We start from the raw sequence: 26681 nt of genomic DNA, 5'->3' as shown, positions 1-26681 counted from the left end.
AGCATTGTCCCGGAAAGACTTCTCGGTGCTGTTTAGTTCAATTAGAAAAGTTTGACATGAGCTTTAATTATGACATATGGGCTATGTATGCAATAATATATTTTATATTCCAGCGGACACAGAAGTGGATTCATGTGAACCTTATTCTCATGTCAATCAAACATTGGAACTGTTATTTCTATAACCAAGGATCTTGTGAGATAAAAAATAAGGTTTGATTATCTTTCTTCAAAGAATTTAACTGAACATATGGCAAATATGTGTATGTTATGTGTGCACTGTATATATAGTTGTTACTATATTTAAAGGGATTGTCCACAACCTGGAGCACCCCTGTTTTAAATTAAAGGGAACCAACCACTAGGATTTTCCTATATAAACTAAAGCCAGTGCTATACTGGCGCTATCATGCTGATTCTATACATACCTTTAGTTGTGAGATCGGATGTATACTTTCTGAAATATAGGCTAGTAAAGTTTGTGAAATGCACTGTTATTTGATTGATAGCAGCTGCTGAATATCTAATAGGTGGGTCGGGTATTGCTAGTCATAACCGCCCCTGTCTGCCTGTCCTTCAGTGGGAACGTTGGTCCACAATGCTCTGATATTTATGACCTGTCAACCCCTGTAACTATTGTTCTTTCCCATACTATTTTTTCAGACCACGTAAACAGATCAGTAAAAGAGCTCTGATCATCCTGAATTTAGTGCTCATTAACTGGCTGAAATTGGCAGGTCTAAAAGGACCGTAAAGGGGGCTTTACACGCTGCAACATCGCTAACGATATATCGTCGAGGTCACGTCGTTAGTGACGCACATCCGGCGCCGTTATCGACATCGCAGCGTATGACACCAATGAGCGACGATCAGCGAGCGCAAAAACGTGAAAAATCATTGCTCGTTGACACGTCGTTCATTTCCTTAATATCATTGCTGCTGCAGGTACGATGTTGTTCGTCGTTCCTGCGGCAGCACACATCGCTATGTGTGACACCGCAGGAACGACGAACATCTCCTTACCTGCGTCCACCGGAAATGAGGAAGAAAGAAGGTGGGCAGCATGTTCCGGCCGCTCATCTCCGCCCCTCCTCGGCTATTGGACGGCTGCTGTGTGACATCGCTATGATGCCGCACGAACCGCCCCCTTAGAAAGGAGGTGGATCGCCGGCCAGAGCGACATCGCAGGGAAGGTAAGTCCGTGTGACGGATGTTAGCAATGTTGTGCGCCACGTGCAGCGATTTGCCCGTGTCGCACAACCGACGGGGGCGGGTACCCTCACTAGCGATATCGGTACCGATATCGCAGCGTGTAAAGTACCCTTAAGTCATTCGAGATGAACACTATTTCAATATAATTGAGAGGTACCATATCCATACCAACCAATCTGACTCAATATGCTCAGAATGGTTGATGAGTTGAAGGCAATCAGTCAATAAGATTACCCCCCCCCCCCCAAACACACCCCTAGGTAGCTAGGTCTTTGAAATATAAATCCTGTGACACCTTTATTTCTTCTATTTGCTGCTGCATTCCAGGTAAATTAGAGTTTAAATTCATATTCAAATGAGGTGTTAAGTGCTTTGGGCATGATAGAGTACTTCCCACGCCTCTCCTTCCTGAGATTGCTTCTCTGCTCAACATCAGCCTCTTTTAGTTTGATTGATAGCTCATAGTCTGATTTCCTTGCCTGGCACTTGAGATCATATAGATAGATAGTTAGCTGTCAATCAAGTTAAAGAGTCTGGTGCAGGACAGGAAAAGAACCTCCGGAGCAGAGGCTTGTTAACATAAGTTATCATGTTCAGAGCATGTCCCACTTCATTTGTATATGAATTAAAATGATTAAAATGCTAAATTGTTGGGAATGCCGCAACAGATAGAAAATATAAAAGGTGTTAATCCATGTATTTTTCAAAGACATGCATGACCACATGTGCAGTTTTGGGGGATTTGATCTTACTGACAAGATTCCTTTTAATAACTGCTGTTATCATAAAATATATGTTCTAGAAAGAAAACTAAGCGTAGACTTTGTAGAGCAAATGGATCTTATTTTAAAACACATTCTTCTTTGGTGATGGCTGGAGGAGATAAAAGACTAGGAATTTTAGGAGTACAGGTAAAGAGCTTGATGGCCTCCTTCACCCACTCAGTACTGTTACTTCTACATGGCTGGTTAGTGTCATTACTCCTTTATGGAAATGTCATAACAATAATGGTTTTCTAGCTTATTAAAGCAGTATTCTAACCATAGAAATTGCCATAGGATATGTCAACTGTCAGATTGGTAGGGCTCCTGTATGAAGAATTATTTATATATATGTGGCGCCCTGGACTAGCCAGGTTGTCACAGGTAACACACACACACCCCCACCCCCTAGACAGTTACATTAGCCAGACACAAAACCCTTGTTGCCTCCCTCCAGGGTCTAATGTCCACACCAGGTGGGGCGGAGCCAGGCGGTTGGCCCCACCCACCGAGGAGTTCACAGGCCTGGAGGCGGGAAAAGGAGCGGTTTTAGTCCAGGAGGTTGAAGTGAGAGGAGTGAAGTGGAGAGTGTTTGGGTTTGTTGCCCAGGCACTGACAACAAGGTTGGCAGACGGTGGTGGCCGTCTGCAGGAGTGGTGGATCAACGCGGAACCGTAGGACCGGGGTCGGGCGGTGGCCCGCCGGTACCGACCGGGGAGCGAAGTGAAGCTAGCACACACAGGCATGGTCATCGGACCCTGACTAGGCTTGGAGCCGCCGTCAACAGTCAAATCCGAGTATGACAGGAACCCCAGGAGTTTCCTAACTACCCAAGACCCGTTAGAAGGCAACCGTCCGCACCGTGAGGGTATACAGCCACCGCCACAGGCTAGAGACCCAAGGGCCAGTGTCTGCAGGCAAAACGGACTCCTCCGGCATCCATACACCGGGGAGCGGACTACCGTTGGGGACCCATCGCAGTCAAGACAGTACACAAAGGTGCAGGGAAATACAGCCGCCATCACCTGTCCGGGGAGAGAGACATTGCAGCCGGCTGCAGGACCCGTCCATCCAGCCGTTTGGTTTACCGGAGACTTTGTGCATCTCTTGCGAAGTGAGTACACCCGTGCCATCCGGCACCGCGCCGCGCTGTCCCTGCAACCCTGCACCTCACCGACCCTGCCTCCCCGTCACACCACCGGGCCCCGGGACCACCAACCCCTATCCACGGAGGGGGAAAACAACATCCCAGCTGCTCCCTACCATCGCTCCCGGGATCCCCGTCACCAGCAGCGGTGGTGCTCATCTTCACCACAACCCGTGGGTGGCGTCACAGACAAAATCCCCAAACCAAACCACCCCGTTTTCACTCACGGGTGAGGAGCGCCGCTCGAGTCCCCGGATCCGGCCCACTGCACCGAGCAGCAGCAGCGCCGGACCTGAGCGTTAGCGAGCGCAGCGCCCCGCCGCCCGCGACATATATATACACACACACATTTTTTTTTATGAACAATAAAAATTTTAGTAATGTTTATTTCTTGTATATTTAACATTTCTTCTCCAGTTCTTAAAGCACCACTTCAGTGTTTTTTTTTTGTTTTTTTATTGCACCGCTGGAGTGGTGCTTTAAATGTAGGACCCTGCCCCTGTTTTATATTCAACTACTTCCATCTACTTCCATCATCGCCTCTTCGATCAATTAACAGCTCCGGTGTTTCATGGAATGCGCCGCAGGTCACAACTCAATACAAGTCTATGGGAGCCTCGTTCTGTTCTTGTTCTGGATCTCATAGAGTTGTATTGAGGGCTTTTGATGTAACTTTGGACACAGTTACAATATGGCGCAGTGGGACTGGAGCAAAGCTGAAAAGCATGAAAATGCCAGAGGCTGAGTATAATTCTAGGGTCAGGGGACTTGGAATTAAAGCGCCACTCCAGCACTGAAAAAACTGGAGAGGTGCTTTAATGACAAGTCTTGATTTTCTTTTTTACCCTTTGCTACAATATAATGTATAACACATTATTATACTTTTAATAGCACGGTGGCTCAGTGGTTAGCACTGCAGCCTTGCAGCGCTGGGGTCCTGGGTTCAAAGGACACCATCTACAAGGAGTTTGTATGTTCTCCCCGTGTTTGCGTGGGTTTCCTCCCACACTCCAAATACATACAGATAGGGACTCTAGATTCTGAGCCCCCATGGGGACAGTGTTGCCAATGTATGTAAAGCGCTGTGGAATTAATAGCGCTATATAAATGAATAAATTTATTATTATTAATATATATTTTTATGCTTTGACCAATCATCATTCAGATTACATTGCTCTTGTGAGTTTCTACCCACTGGAATTCAGACTATTTTCAAGTGGACAGAGCCAAGTGTAAGTTGGATGGGAGACACAAGTGTCCTTCTGAGGAGAACGCTGATCCTCAGCCAGCATCTTCTGTCTGGCAACCTGACTGTTCTATTCACTGGATTTAAGTTCCTGGGAACCAGTCTTCTCCTCTAAGGGTGGAGTTTATCCTCTCTGGATCCAGGCCTGAATTCGTTTTTTTACTGGATTTGGCTACTGTGTGAAAACATTGGCAAAAGAATGGCTCACTTTTGAAGTGCAGACAGAAACTGTGGACACTTGGGGCCTCATGATGTGTCTAACCAGGCATGAGCATTGACAGCAGCTCTAAATGATGAATTATATCTAAAGAACATTCCTTTATTCCTGCCCGGGGAACAACAAAAAAAAATTGGTCAAAGCATTATTAAGTATTAGCAACTGATATGCATATCGAATCCACAATGTAAAAAATGTTCCCAATCTGTTCTTTCTTTGCATGTTTAGCGACGATTTGGGGGTTTGTTTAGAGCTTTGTTCACATTGATTTTAGACAATATTGAGATCTTCAGCATAGAATAGAAAAACCTGTATAAACACTATGATCTATGTTTGATGAATTTGCCATATGTGGAGCAAATATAACCTCAGGTCTTATGGAAACAACTGTATTTTGGGACTACATACATGTATTTCAATAAGTAAAATACATAAGAAATCTGGTGATACATAGAAATTTATCATATATAGTACTGAGTCTCAATCTAGAATTATGGAAACACATGCAACTATATTCTACAACAATGCACCCAATATTATCATTCCATATTACACTCATATTACTGAATGGAATGCACACGCTTGTGTTACTGGTTAAAGAGGACCAACTACCAGGATTTTCCTATATAAACTAAAGCCAGTGCTATACTGGCGCTATCAAGCGGATTCTATACATACCTTTAGTTGTGAGATCGGATGTATACTTTCTGAAATACAGGCAAGTAAAGTTTGTGAAATACACAATTATTTGATTGATAGCAGCTACAGAATATCTAATAGGTGGGTCAGATTTTGCTAGTTATTCCCGCCCCTGTCTGTCTACCTGTCCTTTCTCCACCTGTTGTTCCTCCCGCCTTCCTCCCCTGAAATAACAGAGACAGGTAGAGGAACGACAGGCAGCAGACAGGGGCGGGAATAACTAGCAAAACCCGACCCGTCTATTAGATATTCTGTAGCTGCTATCAATCAAATAACAGTGCATTTCACAAACTTTACTTGCCTGTATTTCAGAAACTATACATCCGATCTCACAACTAAAGGTATGTATAGAATGAGAATGATAGTACCAGTATAGCACTAGCTTTAGTTTATATAGGAAAATCCTGGCTGTTGGTACACTTTAAGGCAGTTAGACGACAAATAACCTAATCAACTTTTATTGACTAATAATTATGAAATCAATAACTATTTAGTTTACAGTTGAAAGTGAATCTGTCATCAGGTTATTGATAGGTAATCTGAGAGCAGCATATTATAGAGACAGAGACACTGATTCCAGCGATGTGTCACTTACTGGACTGCTTAGTGTAGTTTTGATAAAATCACTGTTTTATCATCAGGCAATTATCACTAGAGGACTAGTAAACCTGCTTCTATGTAGTCCACCACATTCATGAGCTCTGTATAATCCCACCACTGTTCGGTAGCTTTCTGCCTATGCACAGTGTATACAGCAAGCTGCCAATCAGTGTTGTGGGCGGGGTTATACAGAACCCATTATTCAGAAAACTGGTAGATCTGCAGCAGCTAAAACTGTGATTTTAGCAAAACTACAGCCACCAACTCAGTGAGTGATACATTGCCAGAATCAGGGTCTCTACCCCCTACATTATGGTGCTCTCAGATTGGGCAGCAAAAACCTGATGACGAATTCCCTTCTAGTAATATATGAGCCTGCATCTTGTGTTGAATAGGATAATAAATGTATTCCTCTCATTACACTGTTTTTATATCTCAGAGTTCCTATGGGAAATTCTGTCCTTCTCTAGAGTAAATCTGTTGCAGTAATACAGTAGGTAAAATAAGTATTTGATACACTGCTGATTTTGCAAGTTTTCCCACCTACAAAGAATTGAGAGGTCTGTAATTTTTATCATGGGTACACTTCAACTGTGACAGACAGAATTAGAAAAAAATCCAGAAAATCACATTGTATGATTTTTAAATAATTAATTTGTATTTTGGTGCATGAAATAAGTATTTGATACAATAGAAAAACAGAACTTAATATTTGATACAGAAACCTTTGTCTGCAATTACAGAGGTCAGATGTTTCCTGTAGTTCTTGACCAGGTTTGCACACACTGCAGCAGGGAATTTGGCCCACTCCTCCATACAGATCTTCTCTAGATCTTTCAGGTTTTGGGGCTGTCACCGATTAACATTGAGTTTCAGCTCCCTACAAAGATTTTCTACAGAGTTCAGATTTGGAGACTAGCTAGGCTACTCCAGGACCTTGACATGCATATTACGGAGCCACTCCTTAGCTGCCCTGGCTGTGTGTTTCGGGCCATTGTCACGCTGGAAGACCCAGACACAACTAATATTCATTGCTCTTACTGGCCAAAATGTCGCAATACATGACGCCATCCATCCTCCCTTCAATATGGTGCAGTCGTCCTCTTTCCTTTGCAGAAAAGCACCCCCAAAGTTTGATGTTTCCACCTTCATAATTCACTACTGGCACAGTGTTCTTGGGGTTGTACTCATCCTTCTTCTTCCTCCAAACACGGCAAGTGGAGTTGATACGAACAAAGTTCTAGTTTGGTCTCATCTGACCACATGACCATCTTTCATGCCTCCTCTGGATCATATAGATTGTTATCGGTGAACTTTAAATGGCCTGATATTCTTGCATGAGCATGGGGACCTTGTGTGCCCTGCAGGATTTTAATCCATGAATATGCAGTGTGTTACTAATGGAAATTTTTGAGACTGTGGTCCCAGCTCTGTTCAGGTCATTGACTAGGTTCTCCCATATAGTTTGGTGCTGATTCCTGACCTTTTTCAGAATCATCTTTACCCCATGACGCAATATCTTGTAAGATTAACAGCCATCTTGTGTTTCTTCTATTTTCTAATAATTGTGCCGACAGTTGTTGCCTTCTAACCAAGCTGCTTGCCCATTGTCCTGTAGCCCATTCCAGCCCTGTGCAGGTCTACAATTTGTCCATGGTGTCCTTTAACAGCTCTTTGGTCTTTGCCATGGTGGAGAGGTTGGAGTGTGATTGGTAGTGTATGGACAGGTGTCTTTTATACAGGTAACAAGCTCAAACAAGTGCAATAAGTACAGTTAATGAGAGCAGAGTAGCAGGGCTTCTTAAAGAAAAAATAACAGGTCTGTGAGAGCCAGAATTCTTACTGGTTGGTAGGTGATCAGATACTTATTTCATGCAAAAAAAATGCTATTAATTATTTAAAAATCATACAATGTGATTTTCTAGATTTTTTTGGGGATACTGTCTGCAATAGTTGAAGTGTATCTACGATAAAAATTTCCGACCTCTCCATTCTTTATAAGTGAGAAAACTTGTAAAATCAGCAGTATATCAAATACGTATTTTCAGACTGTAGTTGCATTTCTAGCACCCATTGCATTGTGATCACATTAAATCACGCAGATTGTGTAAATCATACATTTCTTAAAAGTGCAGAATGCTGATTCCAGCTTATTAAAAAATAAGGCGGAATACAATCATTTTTGCTAAAGCCTAAATTATTATTTTCTCCTTTGGAACTTTCTATTTTTATGAAGTGCTAAAGGTTTAACACATCCTCTCTAATTATGTCAAGCATTATGGTTAATATTTTACTGTTATTGGTCTCCAAACTTTAGTTGTCACTTCAAAGTGTGTTCAGCATGACTGATATCTGATAGACAAGTTATATTGTAAATATGTGAGCAAGTTTATTTAAAATAAAGTATAAAAAAAAGTAAAAATAAATCATAATGTGAAATGTAGTTATACAACTTAGGTCTCCTTCACATGTCCGCGCAAAACACTAACGTTTTCCAAAGTCCGTAGTGAAGGCGTGTGTGTATATGTATTTTACATGTGCTGTCCCTGTGTTATCCATGTGACATCCGGATAGCACACGGACAACATGAGCTGGTATACTTACCTGTCTCCAGTGCTGCTATTACTTCTGGGTCTGCGGTGAGTGCAGTGAATATGCATGAGGCATAATGAGCGGGCGCAGAAGCAGAGGCAGAGGCAGAGACAGCAGCACTGGAGACAGGTAAGTATGAAAATTATTTCTTTTTATGTCACCTGTGTTTTCTCTGGCACGTGTCACACTGATCACATCAGTGTGCTTGTGTTGCCGGTAGAAAACAGAGATGTCACCGTGTGGAGCACACAGACACACGTATGCTCCACATGGCCACATGGTCCATGTGAAAACATGGACGTGTGCGCAAACACATTGATTTTAATGGGTCTATGTGTGACGCCCTGGACTAGCCAGGTAGTCACATACATACCAACATAAACACCTCCCCACCCTAGGCAGTTACAACAGTCAGACAAAAACCCTTGTTGCCTCTCTCCAGGGTCTGATGTTCACACCAGGTGGGGTGGAGTCAGGCGGTTGGCCCCACCCACCGAGGAGTTCACAGGCCTGGAGGCGGGAAAAGTGTCAGATCAGTCTTGGAGGTGAAAGTGAGAGGAGTAAACACTTCAGGTGTCTGGGTAGGAGCCCAGGCACTGACAGCAAGGTTGGCAGACGGTAGTGGCCGTCTGCAGGAGTTGGTGGAACTCTGCAGAGCCGTAAGGACCGGGGTCGGGCGTCGGCCCGCCGGTACCGGACCAGGGAACGGAGTGAAGCTAAGCACACAGGCAGGGCCATCGGACCCCGACCAGGTTTGAAGCCGCCGTCAATAGTCAAATTCGAATGTGACAGGAACCCCAGTGGTTTCCTAACAACCAAGTCCCGATTGAAGGCAACAGTCCACCCAGAGAGGATATACAGCCACTGCCACAGGCTAGAGATTCAAGGTCCAGCGCCTGCGGGCAAAACGGGCTCCTACGGCACCTATACGCCAGAGAGCGGACTACCGGTGGGCAACCACAGGAGTCAAGAACATTCTAACAGGTGCAGGGAAAGACAGCCACCATCAGCCGTCCGGGGAGAGCACAACAACACTGTAGCCGGCTGCGGGACCCATCCATCCGGCCGTTTGGTTTACCAGAGACTCTGTCGTTGATTCTCTGAGTGAGTACACCAGTGCCGTCCGGCACAGCGCCGCGCAGTCCCTGCACCCCAGCCATCCAGCCTCCCCGTTACACCACTGGGCCCCCGGGATCACCAACCCCTCTAACCACGGAGGGGACAACATCCTAGCTGCTCCATACCATCTCTCCCGGGATCCCCGTCACCAGCAGCAGTGGTGCCATCATCACCACATCCCGTGGGTGGCGTCACGAACAATCTCCCTAAAGAAACCATCCCCTTTTCACTCATGGGTGAGGAGCGCTGCTCGAGTCCCCGGGTCCGGTCCACCACTCGAGCCACCGAGCAGCAGGAGCAGAAGCCCTGGACCCGAGCGTGGCGAGCGCGACCCCTCCGCCCGCGACATATGCGTGTCCGTGTCTCTAGTACGTATGAAAACTTATGTCACAGATGTGTGAAAGAGGCCTTAATGTAGCTGTATGGCCTGAGTGTACTTTTTTAAGAAAAGAAAGAGTACATGCTAACCCCCGCTCACCAGAAATAGCACTGATTCCCCCATCAATCAAATCAAATGACAGATTCAATTTGTTACAAATAAATTTGGCCCAAGTTATAACTGATTGGTTATAGGGGAAGAAAAGGGGAAAAAAAAATTAAAAAGAAGCCTCTTCTCCCCTGTTCTTCTGGCATCTCGGCCATTGCAGTCACACCACCTTCCTGATCTTCTGTTGTTCTGTCACTCCATTCTGGTACCGAGGACAATTTGAGGTCTATAATTGGCCTTGCCTGTTTACATGGGGGGAGGTGACGCACGTCATGATGTGTACCCCTGCTCCACATGACCACATCAGGCCGATCACAGCCCTCAGTACCATAATGGAGAACAAAAGACTGGGGAGAACTGATGGAAACAGCGTAATGAAAGGTGAGCATTTTAACCCCATCAAAATAATGACATTTTGCTGGACTCCTGGGAATTGTATCTCAAAACATTTGGTTTCTGGCAAGTTGAAATTTTTCAAGAGATTCATAATTAATTCAATTTGTTACAAATCAATTTGCTCAGCTTTGCTGTCTAGTGTAAAATGGTAGATATGAGACACGAAAGAGGAAAAAGGAAGGAGCTGTGACTGCCTGTATGTCTGTATGAGGCTCTTAGAACTCCCTTAATGTGTAATTGTCATTTTAATTTTTATTTACTAAATCAGTAGATCATATGAAAATAAGCAACTTTGTAATATATCTTATCAGACATGGGTTTCCAACTATTTTTGATAATCAGCACAGGTAAGGCAAACATTTGCAGGCTGCGAACCTCAGCTCTTTGCTTTACCTTAGCTACCTTAATTATCAAAAATAGAGGGGATCCCACGCTGTTTTTTAAATTAGTGAAATAAATCATTTAAAAATATAGCTCTGCTCTATTTTTGATAACTGTCCAAGGTAATACAGACAGTTGGGGGCTGATATTATCAGGTTGGGAAAGTTCATGGTTATTTAGCCCTCCCAGCCTGAAAACAGAAGCCTGCAACCGCCCCAGAAGTGGTGCATCCATTAAATGTGCCAATTCTGGCACTTTGTCCAGCTCTTCATGGTTTTCTTTACTATTAATAAATTGGTGAATGATGGAGTGTGGGGGGAGTCTTTATTCCTCAACTGAGTTATTTTTTAATCCAATAAATTGGTGAACGAGGGAGTGTGGGAGAGTGTTTATTCAAAACAACGTTTTCCCATATGTGCATGTGTGGTTTTTTTTTAATTCTATACTTACCTGGTTAGTAAGGGGAATGGCTGATAGATGCCTCTACATTACTAACCCCAGGGCTTGATGCCAGCTGTCAATTCACAGCTGACATCAACCTCAAAAGTATTAACTCGATTGCTACCGCACCACGGAAAAGTGCCAGAATTGGCACATCTAATGGATGCGCCACATCTGGGGCAGCTGCAGGCTGCTATTTTTAGGCTGGGAAGGGCCAAATAACCATGGACCTTTCCACCTTAATAATACCAGCTTCCAATTGTCTGTTTAACCTTGGCTGGTTATCAAAAACAAGGGAGACCCCATGCAGTTTTTTTTAAATTAATGATTTAAATGATTAAAAAAAAAAAACGCATGAAATCCCCTCTGTGTTTAATAACCAGCCAAGGAAAAGCAGACAGCTGAGGGTTGCAGCCCTGTGCTGACTATCAAAAATAGGGATGAGCTTACATAATTTTTTATTATTTTATTATTATTGTTCACCGCAGCATACAGGCAACTTCTGCATGGAATCAAGCTTGTTCATTAACAAATTTTATTAACATACCAACAGTACCCAAACTCCAAACTTGGACACAGACTTTTTGTTAAATGTCCATGTTTGAGAACGAGACCTGGACACCCGTTTTCGCTGCAAACTTCAAACTCTACAGCTCGGGTTCGCTCATCCCTACCGGGGACCAAATCTCTCTCTCTTGTCCCCAGCCCTCCTTTTAGGAGAAAAATATAAGACAAAAACTATGCTGGGTGGGAAAGCGAGCATATCGTGCACTCGCAAGATACTTGAGCCAGTACCGAATGTCTTAAGCACCTTGATACTCGACTGAGTATGGAGCAATACCAAGCATGCTCGCTATTCGTTATATTCTATTCATAAAGAATGACTGTATTAATGATGCTTCAGTGTACATAGATATCGTTAGTCTGTGAAAATGAACGGGAATTGACTGACAGAGCCAATCGTCGTTTAATGGCCACAGTCAGCTCATATATTAATAACAGAGGAGAGGACATCAAGGGGGAGAAAGGAAACATCCCAACTCTGACATCGCATAGAAAGAGTTTGCCCACTTAGCTGCATGGACAGAAAATTTTAGGGGGTGATCTTATTATTATTACTATTATAATGTTAGAGAGAATCTTATTAAAATGTCCCAATATTTGGTGGATCAGTACACAGATCTTTCAAATGATCTTTTTATATCTAGGTGGACAATGACAACAAGGGGACATCCTCTACAAGCAAAGAAGGTTTCATCATCATAACAGACAGTGAATCTTTACTGTAAGAGCAGTGAGACTTTGGAACTCTCTGCCAAATGATGTTGTAATTACAGATTTACTAAAAAAGTTCAAGGAGGCCTAGATGCCTTTCTTGAAAAATATAATATTACAGGTTATTGGTACTTATCTAGTGTGACTGGAGGTGTGGCGCCCTGGACAAGCCAGGGGCCACAGAGAACAACACCTACACACCCCACACTCCCGGTCAGGCACACCGAAGTCACACAAAAACCCTTGTTGCCTTCCTGCAGGGGCTGATGTTCACACCAGGGGGGTGGGCCAGGCGGTTGGCCCCGCCCACCGAGGAGTACACAGTCCTGGAGGCGGGAAAAGAGGTCAGCTCAGTTTGAGAGTGGAAAGTGGAAGGAAGGAAAGTGGTAAAGGAGCAGACTGAAGTTGGTCCGGGTGTGTGGCTCGGACGGATCAGCAAGGTTGGCAGACGGTGGTGACCGTCTGCAGGAGTGGCCTATTGGAGCTGACCGTAAGGACCGTGGACGGGCGGTGGCCCGGCGGTACCGTACCGGTACACAAAGAGAAGCCAGCACCATCCGGCAGGGGCTTACGGACCCCGGCAAGGCTAGGAGTCGCCGTGAATTTGCCAAATCCGTTAGTGAAGGGAACCTCCTGGGTTTCCCAGCAGCCAAGTCCCGATAGAAGGCAACCGTCCAACCGAGAGAGGGAAACACAGTCACCGCCAAGGCTAAAGTTCCCAGGGCCAGAGCCTGCGGGCAAAAGGGGCTCCTTCAGCAACCATCCAAGCTGGGGAGCGGGTTACTGGTGGGAACCCATTGGAACCGTTACACTACATAGGTGCAGGGAAAGGCAGTCACCATCAACCTGCCGGGAGAAACAACACCGCAGCCGTCTGTGGGACCCGTCCATCCAGCTGTGTGTTTTACCAAGAACTGTGTCCTCATCATTGGCTGAGTGAGTACCACCGTGCCGTGCGGCACAGCGCTGCCCCCGCGACCCTGCACCTCACCAGGCCCCGTAACCCGCCTGCCATCCATCCCTACCCCATCACTGGGCCCCGGGACAACCAACCCCCTACCCACGGAGGGGAGAACTAACATCCAGGCTGCTCCCTGTCATCGCTCCCGGGATCCCCGTCCAGAGCAGCGGTGGTGTCACCAATATCACCACAACCGTGGGTGGCGTCACGGACAGTAACCAAATCCCCACCATCCAATCCCCACCCTTTTCACTCACGGGCAAGGAGCGCCGCTCGAGTCCCCGGGATCCGGCCCACTGCTCGAGCCACCACCGAGCAGCCGTAGCCGCAGCAGCCGCGGCCGGACCTGAGCAGTGGGAGAGCGCAGCGTCCCCTCCTCCGCCCGCGACAGAGGCTTTTAGTCAGATATCTGCCACTCTTCTCTCAAAGTGTCGTTTCATTAACAATTGATCACCAGACGGGTAGTAGTGAGAGATGATAAATTAGCTTCTTATACCCCAGGTTTGTTTTTTTTACCAATGTGAAAAATAATTCAAAATAGGAATCCATGTGATACCTTTGTTACACAAATATAAGTGAAAACCATCAAAAGAGAAGTTATAACATCTCATTGTTAGAACAAAGTGGCTAAATTTAGGGCAAGGTTAAAGAAAAACTAATATATTAGGTGGCACGGTTGCTCAGTGGTTAGCACTGCAGTCTTGCTGGGGTCCTAGGTTCAATATTCCCCTCCCCCAAGGACAACATCTGCAAGGAGTTTGTATGTTCTCGCCGTGTTTTGCGTGGGTTTCCTCCCACACTTCAAAAATATACTGATAAGGAATTTCGATTGTGACCCTAAGGCTGGAGCCACAAGGGGACTACTGCGATCCTTGCATGGCACTCTGCTCACGCCGGCAGCACAGCGGGAGCTGAGTGTCACTGTGACTGAGGTCCGATCATGCGATCGGATCACAGCAGCGGGTGGTGGGCTGGCTCTGAGGAAGGGAGGGCCGGTGCTGCGGAGGGGAGGGATTCATCTGCCTCTCTCCTCCGTAGCCGGCTATTGCCATTCTCGCCCTGCACTCGCAGTACACCGGTGTATGCGAGTGTAGTGAGATTTTTCTCTCGCCCCATAGACTTGAATGGGTGCGAGAGAAACAAGGATCGCATTGCACCTGCAGCATTCTGCGACTGTTTTCTCAGTCCCATTAGGGCTGAGAAAATAATCGCTCATGGGTGCTGGCACATAGAGTAATATTGGTTCGAGTGGAATGTGATGTTTTATCGCATTCCACTCACTCCGATTTTCATGCCGTGTATCTTAAGGCCGCTTTACATGCCGCGACATCGCTAGCGATGTTGCTAGCAATCGCACCCGCCCCCGTCGTTTGTGCGTCACGGGCAAATCGCTGCCCGTGGCGAACAATATCGCCGATACGCGTCACACCAACTTACCTTCCTAACGACGTCGCTGTGGCCGGCGAACAACCTCTTTTTTAAGGGGGAGGTTCGTGCAGCATCACAGCGACGTCACACAGCGGCCCACCAATAGAAGCGGAGGGGCAGAGAGCAGCCGCATGAATGACACACCCACCTTGTTGCCGGAGGACACAGGAACGCTGTTGTTCGTCATTCCCCGGGTATCACACGTAGTGATGTGTACGGCCTCAGGAACGATGAACAACCTGCGTCCAGAAGGAGCAACGATATTTGGGAAATGAACGACGTGTCAACGATCAATGACTTTAGGCACTCTTCGGATCGTTAGCGGTCGCTGGTAAGTGTCACACGCAACAACGTCGCTAACGAGGCCTGATATGCATCACGAATTCTGTGATCCCAGCTATATCTCGTTAGCGATGTCGCTGTGTGTAAAGCGGCCTTAAGGCCTAATGGGGACAGTATGTAAAGCGCTGTGGACTAAATATTATTATTATTCCAGCTAGATCACGTATATAATCTATCAAGACAGCCTATGAATACAAGATTGGTGCGGCCTGACCGATGAGATCTCCAGAATGGGGGACTGTGGGTGACCATTGAACAGGCATATTGCCTCTCCTTTTTTTTTTTATGGGACTGACATTGTGTTTGCACCCCAACCGATTTATTACATATTACCTCTCCTGTGCATAATTGATAACTTGACCTTACTGAAAAACTATACACTGATTACTAGTAACAATGGGTTGAAATGGGCAGTATGATTTTTTTATTCTCAACTTGCAATTTCTCATCACAATACAGTTTTCATGGCATGAGCCTTTAGTATAGCTGACTTGGTCCTGTACCAGGAGGCACAAGATGGCCGCGTCCACTAGAGGCAGTGACTTAGGTACTGGGAAAGAAAGACAGAGGATGCTATACAGCTATACACTGCTTTTGCCTTCTCCATAGGACCCTGACTGTCAGTAAATTTATAGCGTGTGGTGCTAAACAGGTTAATAATTTGGCTTAAAAAGCATTTATGAATCAATTTCCTAACCCCTTCATGACCAGCCGATTTTGCACTTTCCGTTTTTTTTTCGCCATTTTCCTTCCGAGAGCCATAACTTTTTTATTTTTCTGTGAATCTGGCCATGTGAGAGCTCGTTTTTTGCGGAACGAGTTGTAGTTTTAAATTAAATCATAGATTTTACTATAGTGTACTGGGAAACGGCAAACAAATTCCAAATGCGGAAAAATAGCAAAAAAAAGTGCAATTACACTATTGTTTTCGAGATATTTTATTCACCGTGTCACTATACGTTAAAACTGATGTGATGCTGTGATGCCTCAGGTCAGTGCGAGTTCGTAGACACTAAAGATGTATAGGTTTACTTTTATCTAAGGGGTTAAAAAAAATCAGATGTTTGTCCAAAAAAAGTGGCATACGTTTTGCTCCATTTTTTGTGAGCTATGCATAGCATTCTTATTTTTCAGGATCTATGGCTCATTAATGGCTTATTTTTTCCATTATGAGTTGACGTTTTTAATGGTATCTTTTTGCGCAGCTCCTACGTTTCGATCGCCTGTTATTGCATTTTGCGCAAAATTTGTAGCAACCAAAAAAAATGTAATTTTTTGCGTTTGGAATTTTTCTGCCGCTACGCCATTTACCAATTGGATTAATTGATTTTATATTTTGATAGATCGGGCATTTCTGAATGTGGTGATACTAAATATGTTTATATTTTTTTATTTTTTAACCCTTTCATTTTCAATGGGGCGAAAGGGAGGTGATTATTTTTTTCATTTTTTTTAATTTTTCAAAACTTTTTTTTTTACTTTTTTTTTTAATAGTCCCCATAGGGGGCAATAAGGATCAGCAGTCTGATCACTTGTTGATTTCTCATGATCAGAGCAGCACAGCTCAAATCAGGTCTCCTGTGACACAGGGCAGTTAGTTGTGTGTAAGAGGAAGTGACTCATGATAGCTACAGGAGTCATCACATGACCCTGTGCTGCCATGACAACCATCGGATCCACATGATCACGTCGCGTGACTTCCGGTGTTGGGCTGTAAGTAAAGTTTTAGCGCGATTGCGATTATAATGGCGCTGTCACATATTGCCAGCGCCATTTAAGGGGTTAAAAGGCACGGGTGAAACGCGATTCATGTCAGCTGAACAAATTAGCTGACATGTGCGCTGATCGCCACGGGCTGCTTGCAGCAGTCAGCGGGCATTAACACTATAACCTCTAGGACTTAATGTTACCGCTCGCAGTGGTTAAGGAGTTAATCTTTATCAGATTGCTATTATTACTTAGTTCTCAATTTTTAGATGAGAAGATGTACTAATTCCCATTTTTTACTTAATAGTCTCTGCATAGTTCACAAGTTGGGGGCCGCGGGCACCAGACATCCCTGACCAGTTTCTTCTTTTCAGTAATTTACTTCTGTGCTCAGCTCCTTGGAGAAGATGAGCTCCAGCATTGAAGGAAAAAGCTGGCACTTAATAGCAAACTCGTATACAGATCAAGCTAGGCCATTAATGTAGAACATATATTTGCTTAAAAAATACAAACAGATAACATAGGTCCTATTTAATGTCAAGTAAAAACATCTAAAATCCATATTTTAAAGATTAATACGTGACATATTCTAATGTTAGCCTAAGTACTCATTAAAGATTAACCTATATGGTCTATTTATTGAGCTTATATACTGTACAGTGCTATGCTTTTCAGTACATCCATCAGCATGAAAAGTAATACATCATGAAAAATGCACCAAAAAGCTTGATTAAAATCTTTCCTAATTCTTGAATTACACTTCACATCCTATGACCTACATTAGAATTTTCTAAAACGTCTCATCTTATCTTGAAATGAAAATTCCCTTGGGTATTTCCATCTATGCAGATCTGATGAAGGAAACGAGCAATATTGAGATCTAGGAAGTTTTTAATGGGATGTACATTGTTGAGTGTCCAGGTGTTAAATAGGGGACATGCATGTCTTCATTAAGGTGAAATTCTTCATGTTTAACTTCTACAAATAACAGACATTCTCGTATAAAGTTTTATAAGTTGGTGTAAAGTAGTGACACTTACCTGTGTACGATTGAAGGCCACTCTTGCAAAAACAGCTTGAGACACGCTTGCCCTTTTCAGCTCGTCTCGGACTTGTTGGTAGATGTCTGGAGATACTTCTACTGAAGAGTTGGAGGTTTCCACTGGTTTGACAGGTCTGGGAATTGGTGGATGATTTAGAAACTGCTGGTTGATGGCCTGAGGATGTTGATGAGCTAAAAGTCTGCTGACAGCTATCTGCTGGTTTATTAAGTGTGCCATAGCTATTTGCTGCCGTACCAATGAAGGGCTGAGCTGAGGAGACAAGAGTCCGGGGCTCATTATTGGCTGTAGGGCAGGTACTTGACTTCTAATCGGGGTGCTGTGATGTAGTGGGCTGTGAGGAGCTTGTTCATTGCTTTTTCCTAGGCTTGCCAACTGGTTTATATTCGATAGGTGTGTTGGTCGTTGACCGAGCACGCAGTAATCTGTTAGATTATCCCGTTCAACTACAAAAAGGAGAATACTTTATTAAGACAGATGTCCCATCACACCACAGCAATACACATAAGATACTTCCTTGTATCACTAAGCTAAACAGTGGTCTTGTAAATCAGCTGGTAAGTTGGGTACGATGATTGTCCTTTCGATATAAATTACTACTGCTAATTTTTTATTGATTAGAGAGAAAAAATTGCCACCGCCATGCCCCTTATTTTTGAAATATTTAGAAGTTCATGACCATTTTCTTTTTCTTTCATGCTTGGGAATCTTCTTTGCGTCATATAATTACCACTGGACAATATTTAAAGGGCTTACCCAGTTTAAAACAAAAAGATCTTGATATACCTAATTTGTTCATGACTCAATACTAGATTCATAGCATAATGGACACCCCAGTATATGAAGAACCCTATTATCCTACAAAGTGGGAAGCAGAGTTCCTGCATGGTGGCTGTAGTCTGAACCAATTTGAAAAATGTTAGATTAATGTCTCCAACAAAGGAGGACCTGTCCTGCATTACATAGGTGTAAATCTCCCAGCCTGTATAAGGGCAGCAAGCGGGTTTATTGGACCCTTCTTGGGTCACCGAGGGGACCCAGGTTTACCCTTTAATGTGAGGGGCTTAACTAAGTGCCCATCGTGAAGCGGACACCAGGTACCACTTCCAGGGCAGCGACCAGGACTGTGGCAGCTGATCACCAGCACGGAGAAAAAGCTGTGGAAAAACAAGCGCATAGGGTCTTACCCCAATATGTGAGGGGTGGGGGTGGGGGAGTGAAACTACTCACCAGATGTAGTTGTGAGAAGCCACAACTACTGTAATCGCATGTATCACACAATCCAAGGCTGCAGCCACCAAAACGGTAGATAACAGAGAGCACAAGAGAGTGGTGTTTTAATGCCGCGCCAATAGATCACTTCAGATGATGTTCAGACCAGTGTTACTTTATTGTTTTCCAGGTCAACGCGTTTCTGGGGCATCTGCCCCCTTCATCAGGACCACCAAAGAAACAGATAACATGAAGGGGGCAGATGCCCCAGAAACGCGTTGACCTGGAAAACAATAAAGTAACACTGGTCTGAACATCATCTGAAGTGATCTATTGGCGCGGCATTAAAACACCACTCTCTTGTGCTCTCTGCAGCTGATCACCAGGACACATGATGGACTCAGGTAAACGCACAGGTACAGGTGCAGGCAGATATAGGTGGGATGGCTAAGGCAGACAAACATGGACAAATATTGTGGGCATGCCAGGGACAGATAGGGATGGGAAGATAGGTACAGGTGACAAACACAGGGATAATGAGACACAAGCAAGGGAATCTAACAACTAGCTAGCAGACTGGTATACTGACTAACTAAAGTGGTTGCACAGGCATCTACCCTAATGGGAGGGTACGTTAAATACATAGTGCGTCTCAGTCATAGGCTGAGAGGCATCTCCTAGAAATAGCGCACCAGCCCTTTAAGAGGAGGACTAGTGTGCGCGCACCCTAAGCGCACTCCTGGGAGATCTGGGCTGCATGCACAGGCCTCGGGAGGTGAAGGATGCAGAAGCACACATACAGGGGAGTGCGGAGGAGGATGTGACCTGGCTGGGGCAGTGAGTAAGTTAGCGTCCCTTCAGGAACTATAATAGAAAACCCATTAATTTGAATTGACACTGGGTAAATATTTTTTCCCCGATGTTAGAGCTTTTTTAAAAACTGAACACTTAAGAACCACCAAACACATTAGATGGCTGTCAGCCAGACAAAACTTCAACCAGTCATTTGGTCGACAGCAATCTTGGCCATCTCTCTTATACACAGGAGCTATCATTTGGTGTTGTGTTCTCTATGAGAAAGCTGCTAACAGACATCTATCAAATCAGCTTATCTCCAAAAGAACAAAGCAAGAAATCAGACATGCCAGAATGACTTCTCCATATCGGTGCCTACATTTGGTTAATGTTAGAGGGGGGTTTACTGCCAAGTAGTCCTACAGACAACAGGTGATTGCTGGAGGTCTCAGTGAGGGAACACTTTATGATGCGTTTATTTTTAAGGTCCAATCTGCTTCCAATAGACATAACTTTTTTATTTTTTCCGTCAACACTGGCTTTTTTTGGATGGAGAAAAGTTGTCAGTTTCAATGATACCTGTAATTTTACCATGTAATGTACTGGAAAAGAGGAAAAGATTCCGAGTGCTGTGAAAGGGTGAAAAAAATGTATTTCTGCTATTGTTTTATTGCTTTTTTGGATTTTATTTTTACGGCATTCATTGTGCAATAAAACTGTCCTGGTAACATGATTCTTCACGACAGTATGATTTCAATAATACCATATGTATGGTTTTGTTAAAACATTCAGAAAAAAAAAATTGCATTATTTTAGTTTTGTCATTTTTTTATGTTTTTTTTAAACTTTTAATTAACCCTCTTAAGGTACATGTACCTGCAATCAATTGCTCCTAAACCCAGAATATGGTAAAGTTAATCATTTCCTTTGAAGCCCAGTCAGGGGCACACATTGGCAAAGATGGGGGTTTTCAGAAAGCGGTTCTTCATGATTGTGTCGTTAGAGGTGCCGATTGCATTCAGAACTGACAGCCAATATGTTGAAGCCTACTAGATGCTGCCATGTTGCTTGGCAGCAGCATTTAAGAAATTAAACTGATGTGATTGGAGCTACTTACCACTCTGTATTTGCTTTGAAAAAACGTGTAAGAATGCCTATAATATAATTTATTAAAGTTTGACATAGTCTCTGCCCACCTAGCCTAATTGACAGATCCTCAGTGTCCCTCCGTCCTGCTAACATCTCTCACAATTCACTACAAGCTGCAGCTGTCAGTCAGGCATTGTGGGTGGGCTGAGAAAGAATAGACTTAGGCCATGTACACACACTGCTTTTTTATGCATTTTTGGGTGCAGTTTTGTCACAAATCTGCATTTCTATCCTTATGCCAGCAAAGTCAATGAGAATTCTGAAGTGTTAGGAGCACGTTGCTTATTTTTTCCTTGCAGATTTGGCGCAGAAAATAATCTGGAGCATGTCAACAATTGCTGGTTCATTTTTCCCTGGGTTTTTCAGCCCTTCAACTCATTAATTTCATTATGAAAACACATGGCAAAAAGGCAAGGCAAACGTGCCCCTGTTTTTTGGTCAGAAGATGCAGATTTGATGCAGAAAATTTCAGCACCAAATACTCAGTGTGCGCACATCACCTTATACTCATAAGTTCTCTTAGGCCTTGTGCGCACACTGCGTTTTTACCCGTGGTTTTACCCGCGGTTTTGCTGCAGAAATTTCTTGAGAAATGTTTGTAACCTTTCTGCAGAGATTTCCCAGCAAAACCTATGGGGAAAAAAATAGCTGTGCGCACACTGCGTTTTTTTCTCAAGAACATTCTTTCTGCAGAATTTTTTGAGAAAATTTCTTGAGAAAATGTGCATGTCACTTCTTTTCCGCAGGTACCTGCGGTATTTCACTCCATTCACTGTAATCGTAAAATACTGCGGGTATACCGCAGGTAGCAAATGATGTGCGGTATACCCTCGGTATAGCCGCGGTTTACTTGTGGTAATGTTCATCATTGCCTGCGTTTTACAGGGAAGTGATGTCATTATGACAGGAAGAGGAAGCGGAGCAGAGAGTAAACACACAGATCAGACACAGACATATAGTAAACACACATATTGCAATCACATACAGACACAGACATATAGAATACACATAGAAATCAAAACGTACATATATAAATAAAAAAAATAAATAAATAAAACGCGGGCTCCGCTGTATTTTTACCGTCCAGCAGGGGTAAACACACAGCGGCGGACTGGTATTCTCAGGCTGGGGAGGGCGAGGGCCAGAATTAATGCCCCCCCTCCTGCAGCCGAGAATATCAGCTCGCAGCTACCCCAGGACTGTTGCATCCATTATGCGGCAGTCCCGGAGTGTCCCCGACTCTTCCAGATTGCTGTGATGCGGTGGCAATCCAGGTAATAAGGAGTTAAATGGCAGCAGATCGCTGTCATTTAAGTCCAGGCTTAATCATGGCAGCGTCTATGAGACAGCTTACATGATTAACTCGTAAGTAAAGTGAATAAGCACACACCGAAAAACCCTTTATTTTAAATAAATGACAAAAAAGCCCCCTCTTTCACCTCTTTATTAACCGCCCCCAACACACAGCTCCGGCGTAATCCACACAGGTCCCATGACGCTTGCATCCAGCCACGACTGACACACTGTACTGAATGCAGCCTTGTAACGAGACTACAGAGAGGTAATTACAGGTAATTTCTCACGGTCGGTAATGTGAACACACTACCGACCGTGAGAACTGCAGTGTCCTCACAGGGACTATCTATTGATTGATAAAGGACAGATCAATCTATTGATTATCTATCCTTCTATCTATCTATCATTCTATCTATCCCTCTATCCATTATCTATCTATCTATATATCAATTTATCAATCAATCTATCTATCTATCTATCCATTTATCTATTTTTTTTCTTTTTCAACATGCTTATTTATATATCATTGCAGTTACAGCATAAAAAAACGCAGGGACCAACCTGCGGAAAAAACGAGGCAAAAACGCACCAAAACCGCGGCAAAACCGCATGCGTTTTCCCCGCGGTCTTGGTGCGGTTTTTACCGCATATGCGGTAAAGTTCAACTCCCAGAAGTTTCTGAAGAAATTTTCTTGAGAAAAATCACTTTTCTAGTGCGCACATAGCCTAAAGCGGTCTTTACACGCTGCGATCTCGCTAGCGAAATCGCAAGCGATCGTACCCGCCCCCGTCGGTTGGGCTACACGGGCAAATCGCTGCCCGTGCGGCACAACCTCGCTTACACCCGTCACATGGACTTACCTGCCCTGTGACGTTGCTCTGGCCGGCGAACTGCCTCCTTCCTAAGGGGGCGGTTCATTCGGCGTCACAGCGACGTCACACGGCAGGCGTCCAATAGAAGCGGAGGGGCGGAGATGAGCGGAACGTAACATCCCGCCCACCTCCTTCCTTCCTCATTGCCGGTGGAGGCAGGTAAGGAGATGTTCGTCGCTCCTGCGGTGTCACACACAGCGATGTGTGGTGCTGCAAGAACAAGGAACAACAGCACAAATAAGCAGAAAACGATTTGTTGTTTCAGGACGACCTCTCTGCGGCAAACGATTTTGATAACTTTTGCGATCGTTTAAGGTCGCTTATAAGTGTCACACGCTGCGATCTCGTTAATGACGCCGGATGTGCGTCACAATCACCGTGACCCCGACGATAATTCATTAACAATATCGTAGCGTGTAAACCCCGCTTTACTCTATAACTTAACCAATAAAATACGCAATTTAACATCAAGATTATACAGTTATTCTAAAATTGATGTTCAAAGTCAGTACAACAGTCTCACTGGGTCTAAACCCTCTATTTTAGTGTATGCGGTTTGTGTTGTGAAATCTGGTGATAAATCTTTTGTAAGTTTATTTAGTAAAGGTGTCACCCTTCTATTAGTAAAACTAATAAATACTTCAAGCATCTGCAATATCCATCTATACTTAAGCAAGAAATGTGATATTTCTACATATAGCTCTAGACACATATGCTATCACAGCCCATGCATTTTTTCCAGATGTCCGCCTACACTTTAAATAGATTTGGATCTAGACTGCTATAAATTAGGATTATTCTAATACATACTACAACAACCATATCTGCAGATGAAAGCCAGCGCACCGGTGTTTCATGCAATCGTAAGTATATATTTATTATGCATTACAGCGCACCATAGCAGAATTGACAAAGTTTGGGCTATGGAGACAAAAATCTCCCTCAAGCTGCAGCAATGCACTCAATAGTTTCTTGGTTCTAATAATATTCTAGAAGTATGATAACTTACTGTAGGTTACTTAAGTAGTAAATAAAAGTCTGAAATCAATGGTTTTTTTTCACAAATTTATGTTGAAAAGACCTGTAATATTTTCGTTTTTCGTCATTGGTATGAGAGCTTGGTTTGCTTTTTATGGCAAACTGATTATTTTATTGATAACGTTTTTGGGTAAATATTATATTCTAGTTTCGTGTTGCGGTGGCCGAAAAAGTGCAATTCTCACCTTTGAATTGTTTTTCTCTTAACAGATCTTATTGTTCTGGTTAAATAATTTTATATTTGAATAAATTGGACTATTATAGACACAGCAATACCAAATGTTTAGTTACTTTTTCATTTTGTTTTTATGGGGAAAAATGGGTGTGATTAAAATTTTTCATAAACATTTTTTGTAGTCTTTGGAGTAAAGGTCGCTTTACACGCTACGACATCGCTAGCAATTGCTAGCGATGTCGAGCGTGAAAGTACCCGCCCCCATCATACATGCGATATCGTGTGATCGCTGCCGTAGTGAACATTATCGCTACAGCAGCGTCACACGCACATACCAGCTCTGCGACGTCGCTGTGACCGGCGAACCGCCTCCTTTCTAAGGGGGCAGTTTGTTCAGCATCACAGCGACGTCACAGCAGCGTCACCGAACCGCCGCCCAATAGAAGCGGAGGGGCGGAGAAGAGCGGGATGTAACATCCCGCCCACCTCCTTCCTTCCTCATTGCGGCCGCCCGCAGAAAAGGGTTAGACATTCAGCTGACCTCTGTCTATGTGGGGAACAAAAGAATCAACTGAATAAATTCAAACTGCCAAAGAGCTCCTGTGTATAATGTCACTGGTGATCTCTGTATTATCTGTTCCCTATACTATATAAAGAGCCCCTGTGTATAATGTCACTGGTGATCTCTGTATTATCTGTTCCCTATACTATATAAAGAACTCCTGTGTATTATGTCACTGGTGATCTCTGTATTATCTGTTCCCTATACTATATAAAGAGCCCCTGTGTATAATGTCACTGGTGATATCTGTATTATCTGTTCTCTATACTATATAAAGAGCTTCTGTGTATAATGTCACTGGTGATATCTGTATTATCTGTTCCCTATACTATATAAAGAACCCCTGTGTATAATGTCACTGGTGATCTCTGTATTATCTGTTCCCTATACTATATAAAGAGCCCCTGTGTATAATGTCACTGGTGATCTCTGTATTATCTGTTCCCTATACTATATAAAGAGCTCCTGTGTATTATGTCACTGGTGATCTCTGTATTATCTGTTCCCTATACTATATAAAGAGCCCCTGTGTATAATGTCACTGGTGATATCTGTATTATCTGTTCTCTATACTATATAAAGAGCTTCTGTGTATAATGTCACTGGTGATATCTGTATTATCTATTCCCTATACTATATAAAGAACCCCTGTGTATAATGTCACTGGTGATCTCTGTATTATCTATTCCCTATACTATATAAAGAGCTCCTGTGTATTATGTCACTTGTGATCTCTGTATTATCTGTTCCCTATACTATATAAAGAGCCCCTGTGTATAATGTCACTGGTGATATCTGTATTATCTGTTCCCTATACTATATAAAGGACTTCTGTGTATAATGTCACGGTTGATCTCTGTATTATCTGTTCCCTATACTATATAAAGAGCTCTCGTGTATTTTTCGTTGCATATTGTACTATTCAGTCACTATGTGGTGGTCATATATGCTCTGGTCATAGTGTGGTGATATTTCTCCCTTGTATGTGGAATAAGTATACACAATATCTTCTGGTGCTTTTTCTTTGGCTACATCTATATTTTATGTTTTACAGGTGTTGTAATGGGTACTCTGCATTCACAAGAAAAAAGTATATATGGTATATGGATAACTAATCCTTATTAATGATAGGTGAATAGTAACTATTCGAGTTCGGATTAGTCATAACGAATCCCAAAGTATTATTCCGGTATTCATCAAATTAATGAACCTAATGCAAGTCAATGGGGAACCCAAGCATTTTTCTTGTTTGATGGATACAGGAATAGTACTTTGGGACTAGTACTGGTATTCGGTAAGCATTATCCAAACACGAATAGTTACTATTGCTTCTGTGAGCTGTTTTGTGCTTTCCAATCAGATCACTTTCACAAATTTAATATACACATATTTAGTATGGGTAAAAAAGAGCTGCTGCAACACAGATAAAAGTAAAAATGTTTGTCTAGACTCGCCAGTTGTCCTTCATCGATAATAAGAAAGGCTAGACAACATGGAAAGGGGCACTTTG

General features: G+C 43.5%; 1 protein-coding gene across 2 annotated transcripts in view; it reads right to left on the bottom strand.

The window, feature by feature from the left end:
* Positions 1–26681, bottom strand: part of SATB2 (SATB homeobox 2) — a 288524-nt gene that overhangs the window by 132704 nt on the left and 129139 nt on the right. For both annotated transcript variants that reach the window (XM_075318964.1, XM_075318965.1), the window contains exon 7: positions 18051–18517. In XM_075318964.1, coding sequence (XP_075175079.1) covers positions 18051–18517 — 467 coding nt within the window. The remainder of the gene's footprint in view (positions 1–18050; positions 18518–26681) is intronic.

The sequence above is a fragment of the Anomaloglossus baeobatrachus genome, chromosome 7, assembly GCF_048569485.1.
Source record: "Anomaloglossus baeobatrachus isolate aAnoBae1 chromosome 7, aAnoBae1.hap1, whole genome shotgun sequence".
NCBI classification, from domain to species: Eukaryota; Metazoa; Chordata; class Amphibia; order Anura; family Aromobatidae; genus Anomaloglossus; species Anomaloglossus baeobatrachus.
The sequence above is the reverse complement of the archived record's forward strand: the minus strand, read 5'-3'. Positions and strand labels throughout refer to the sequence as shown.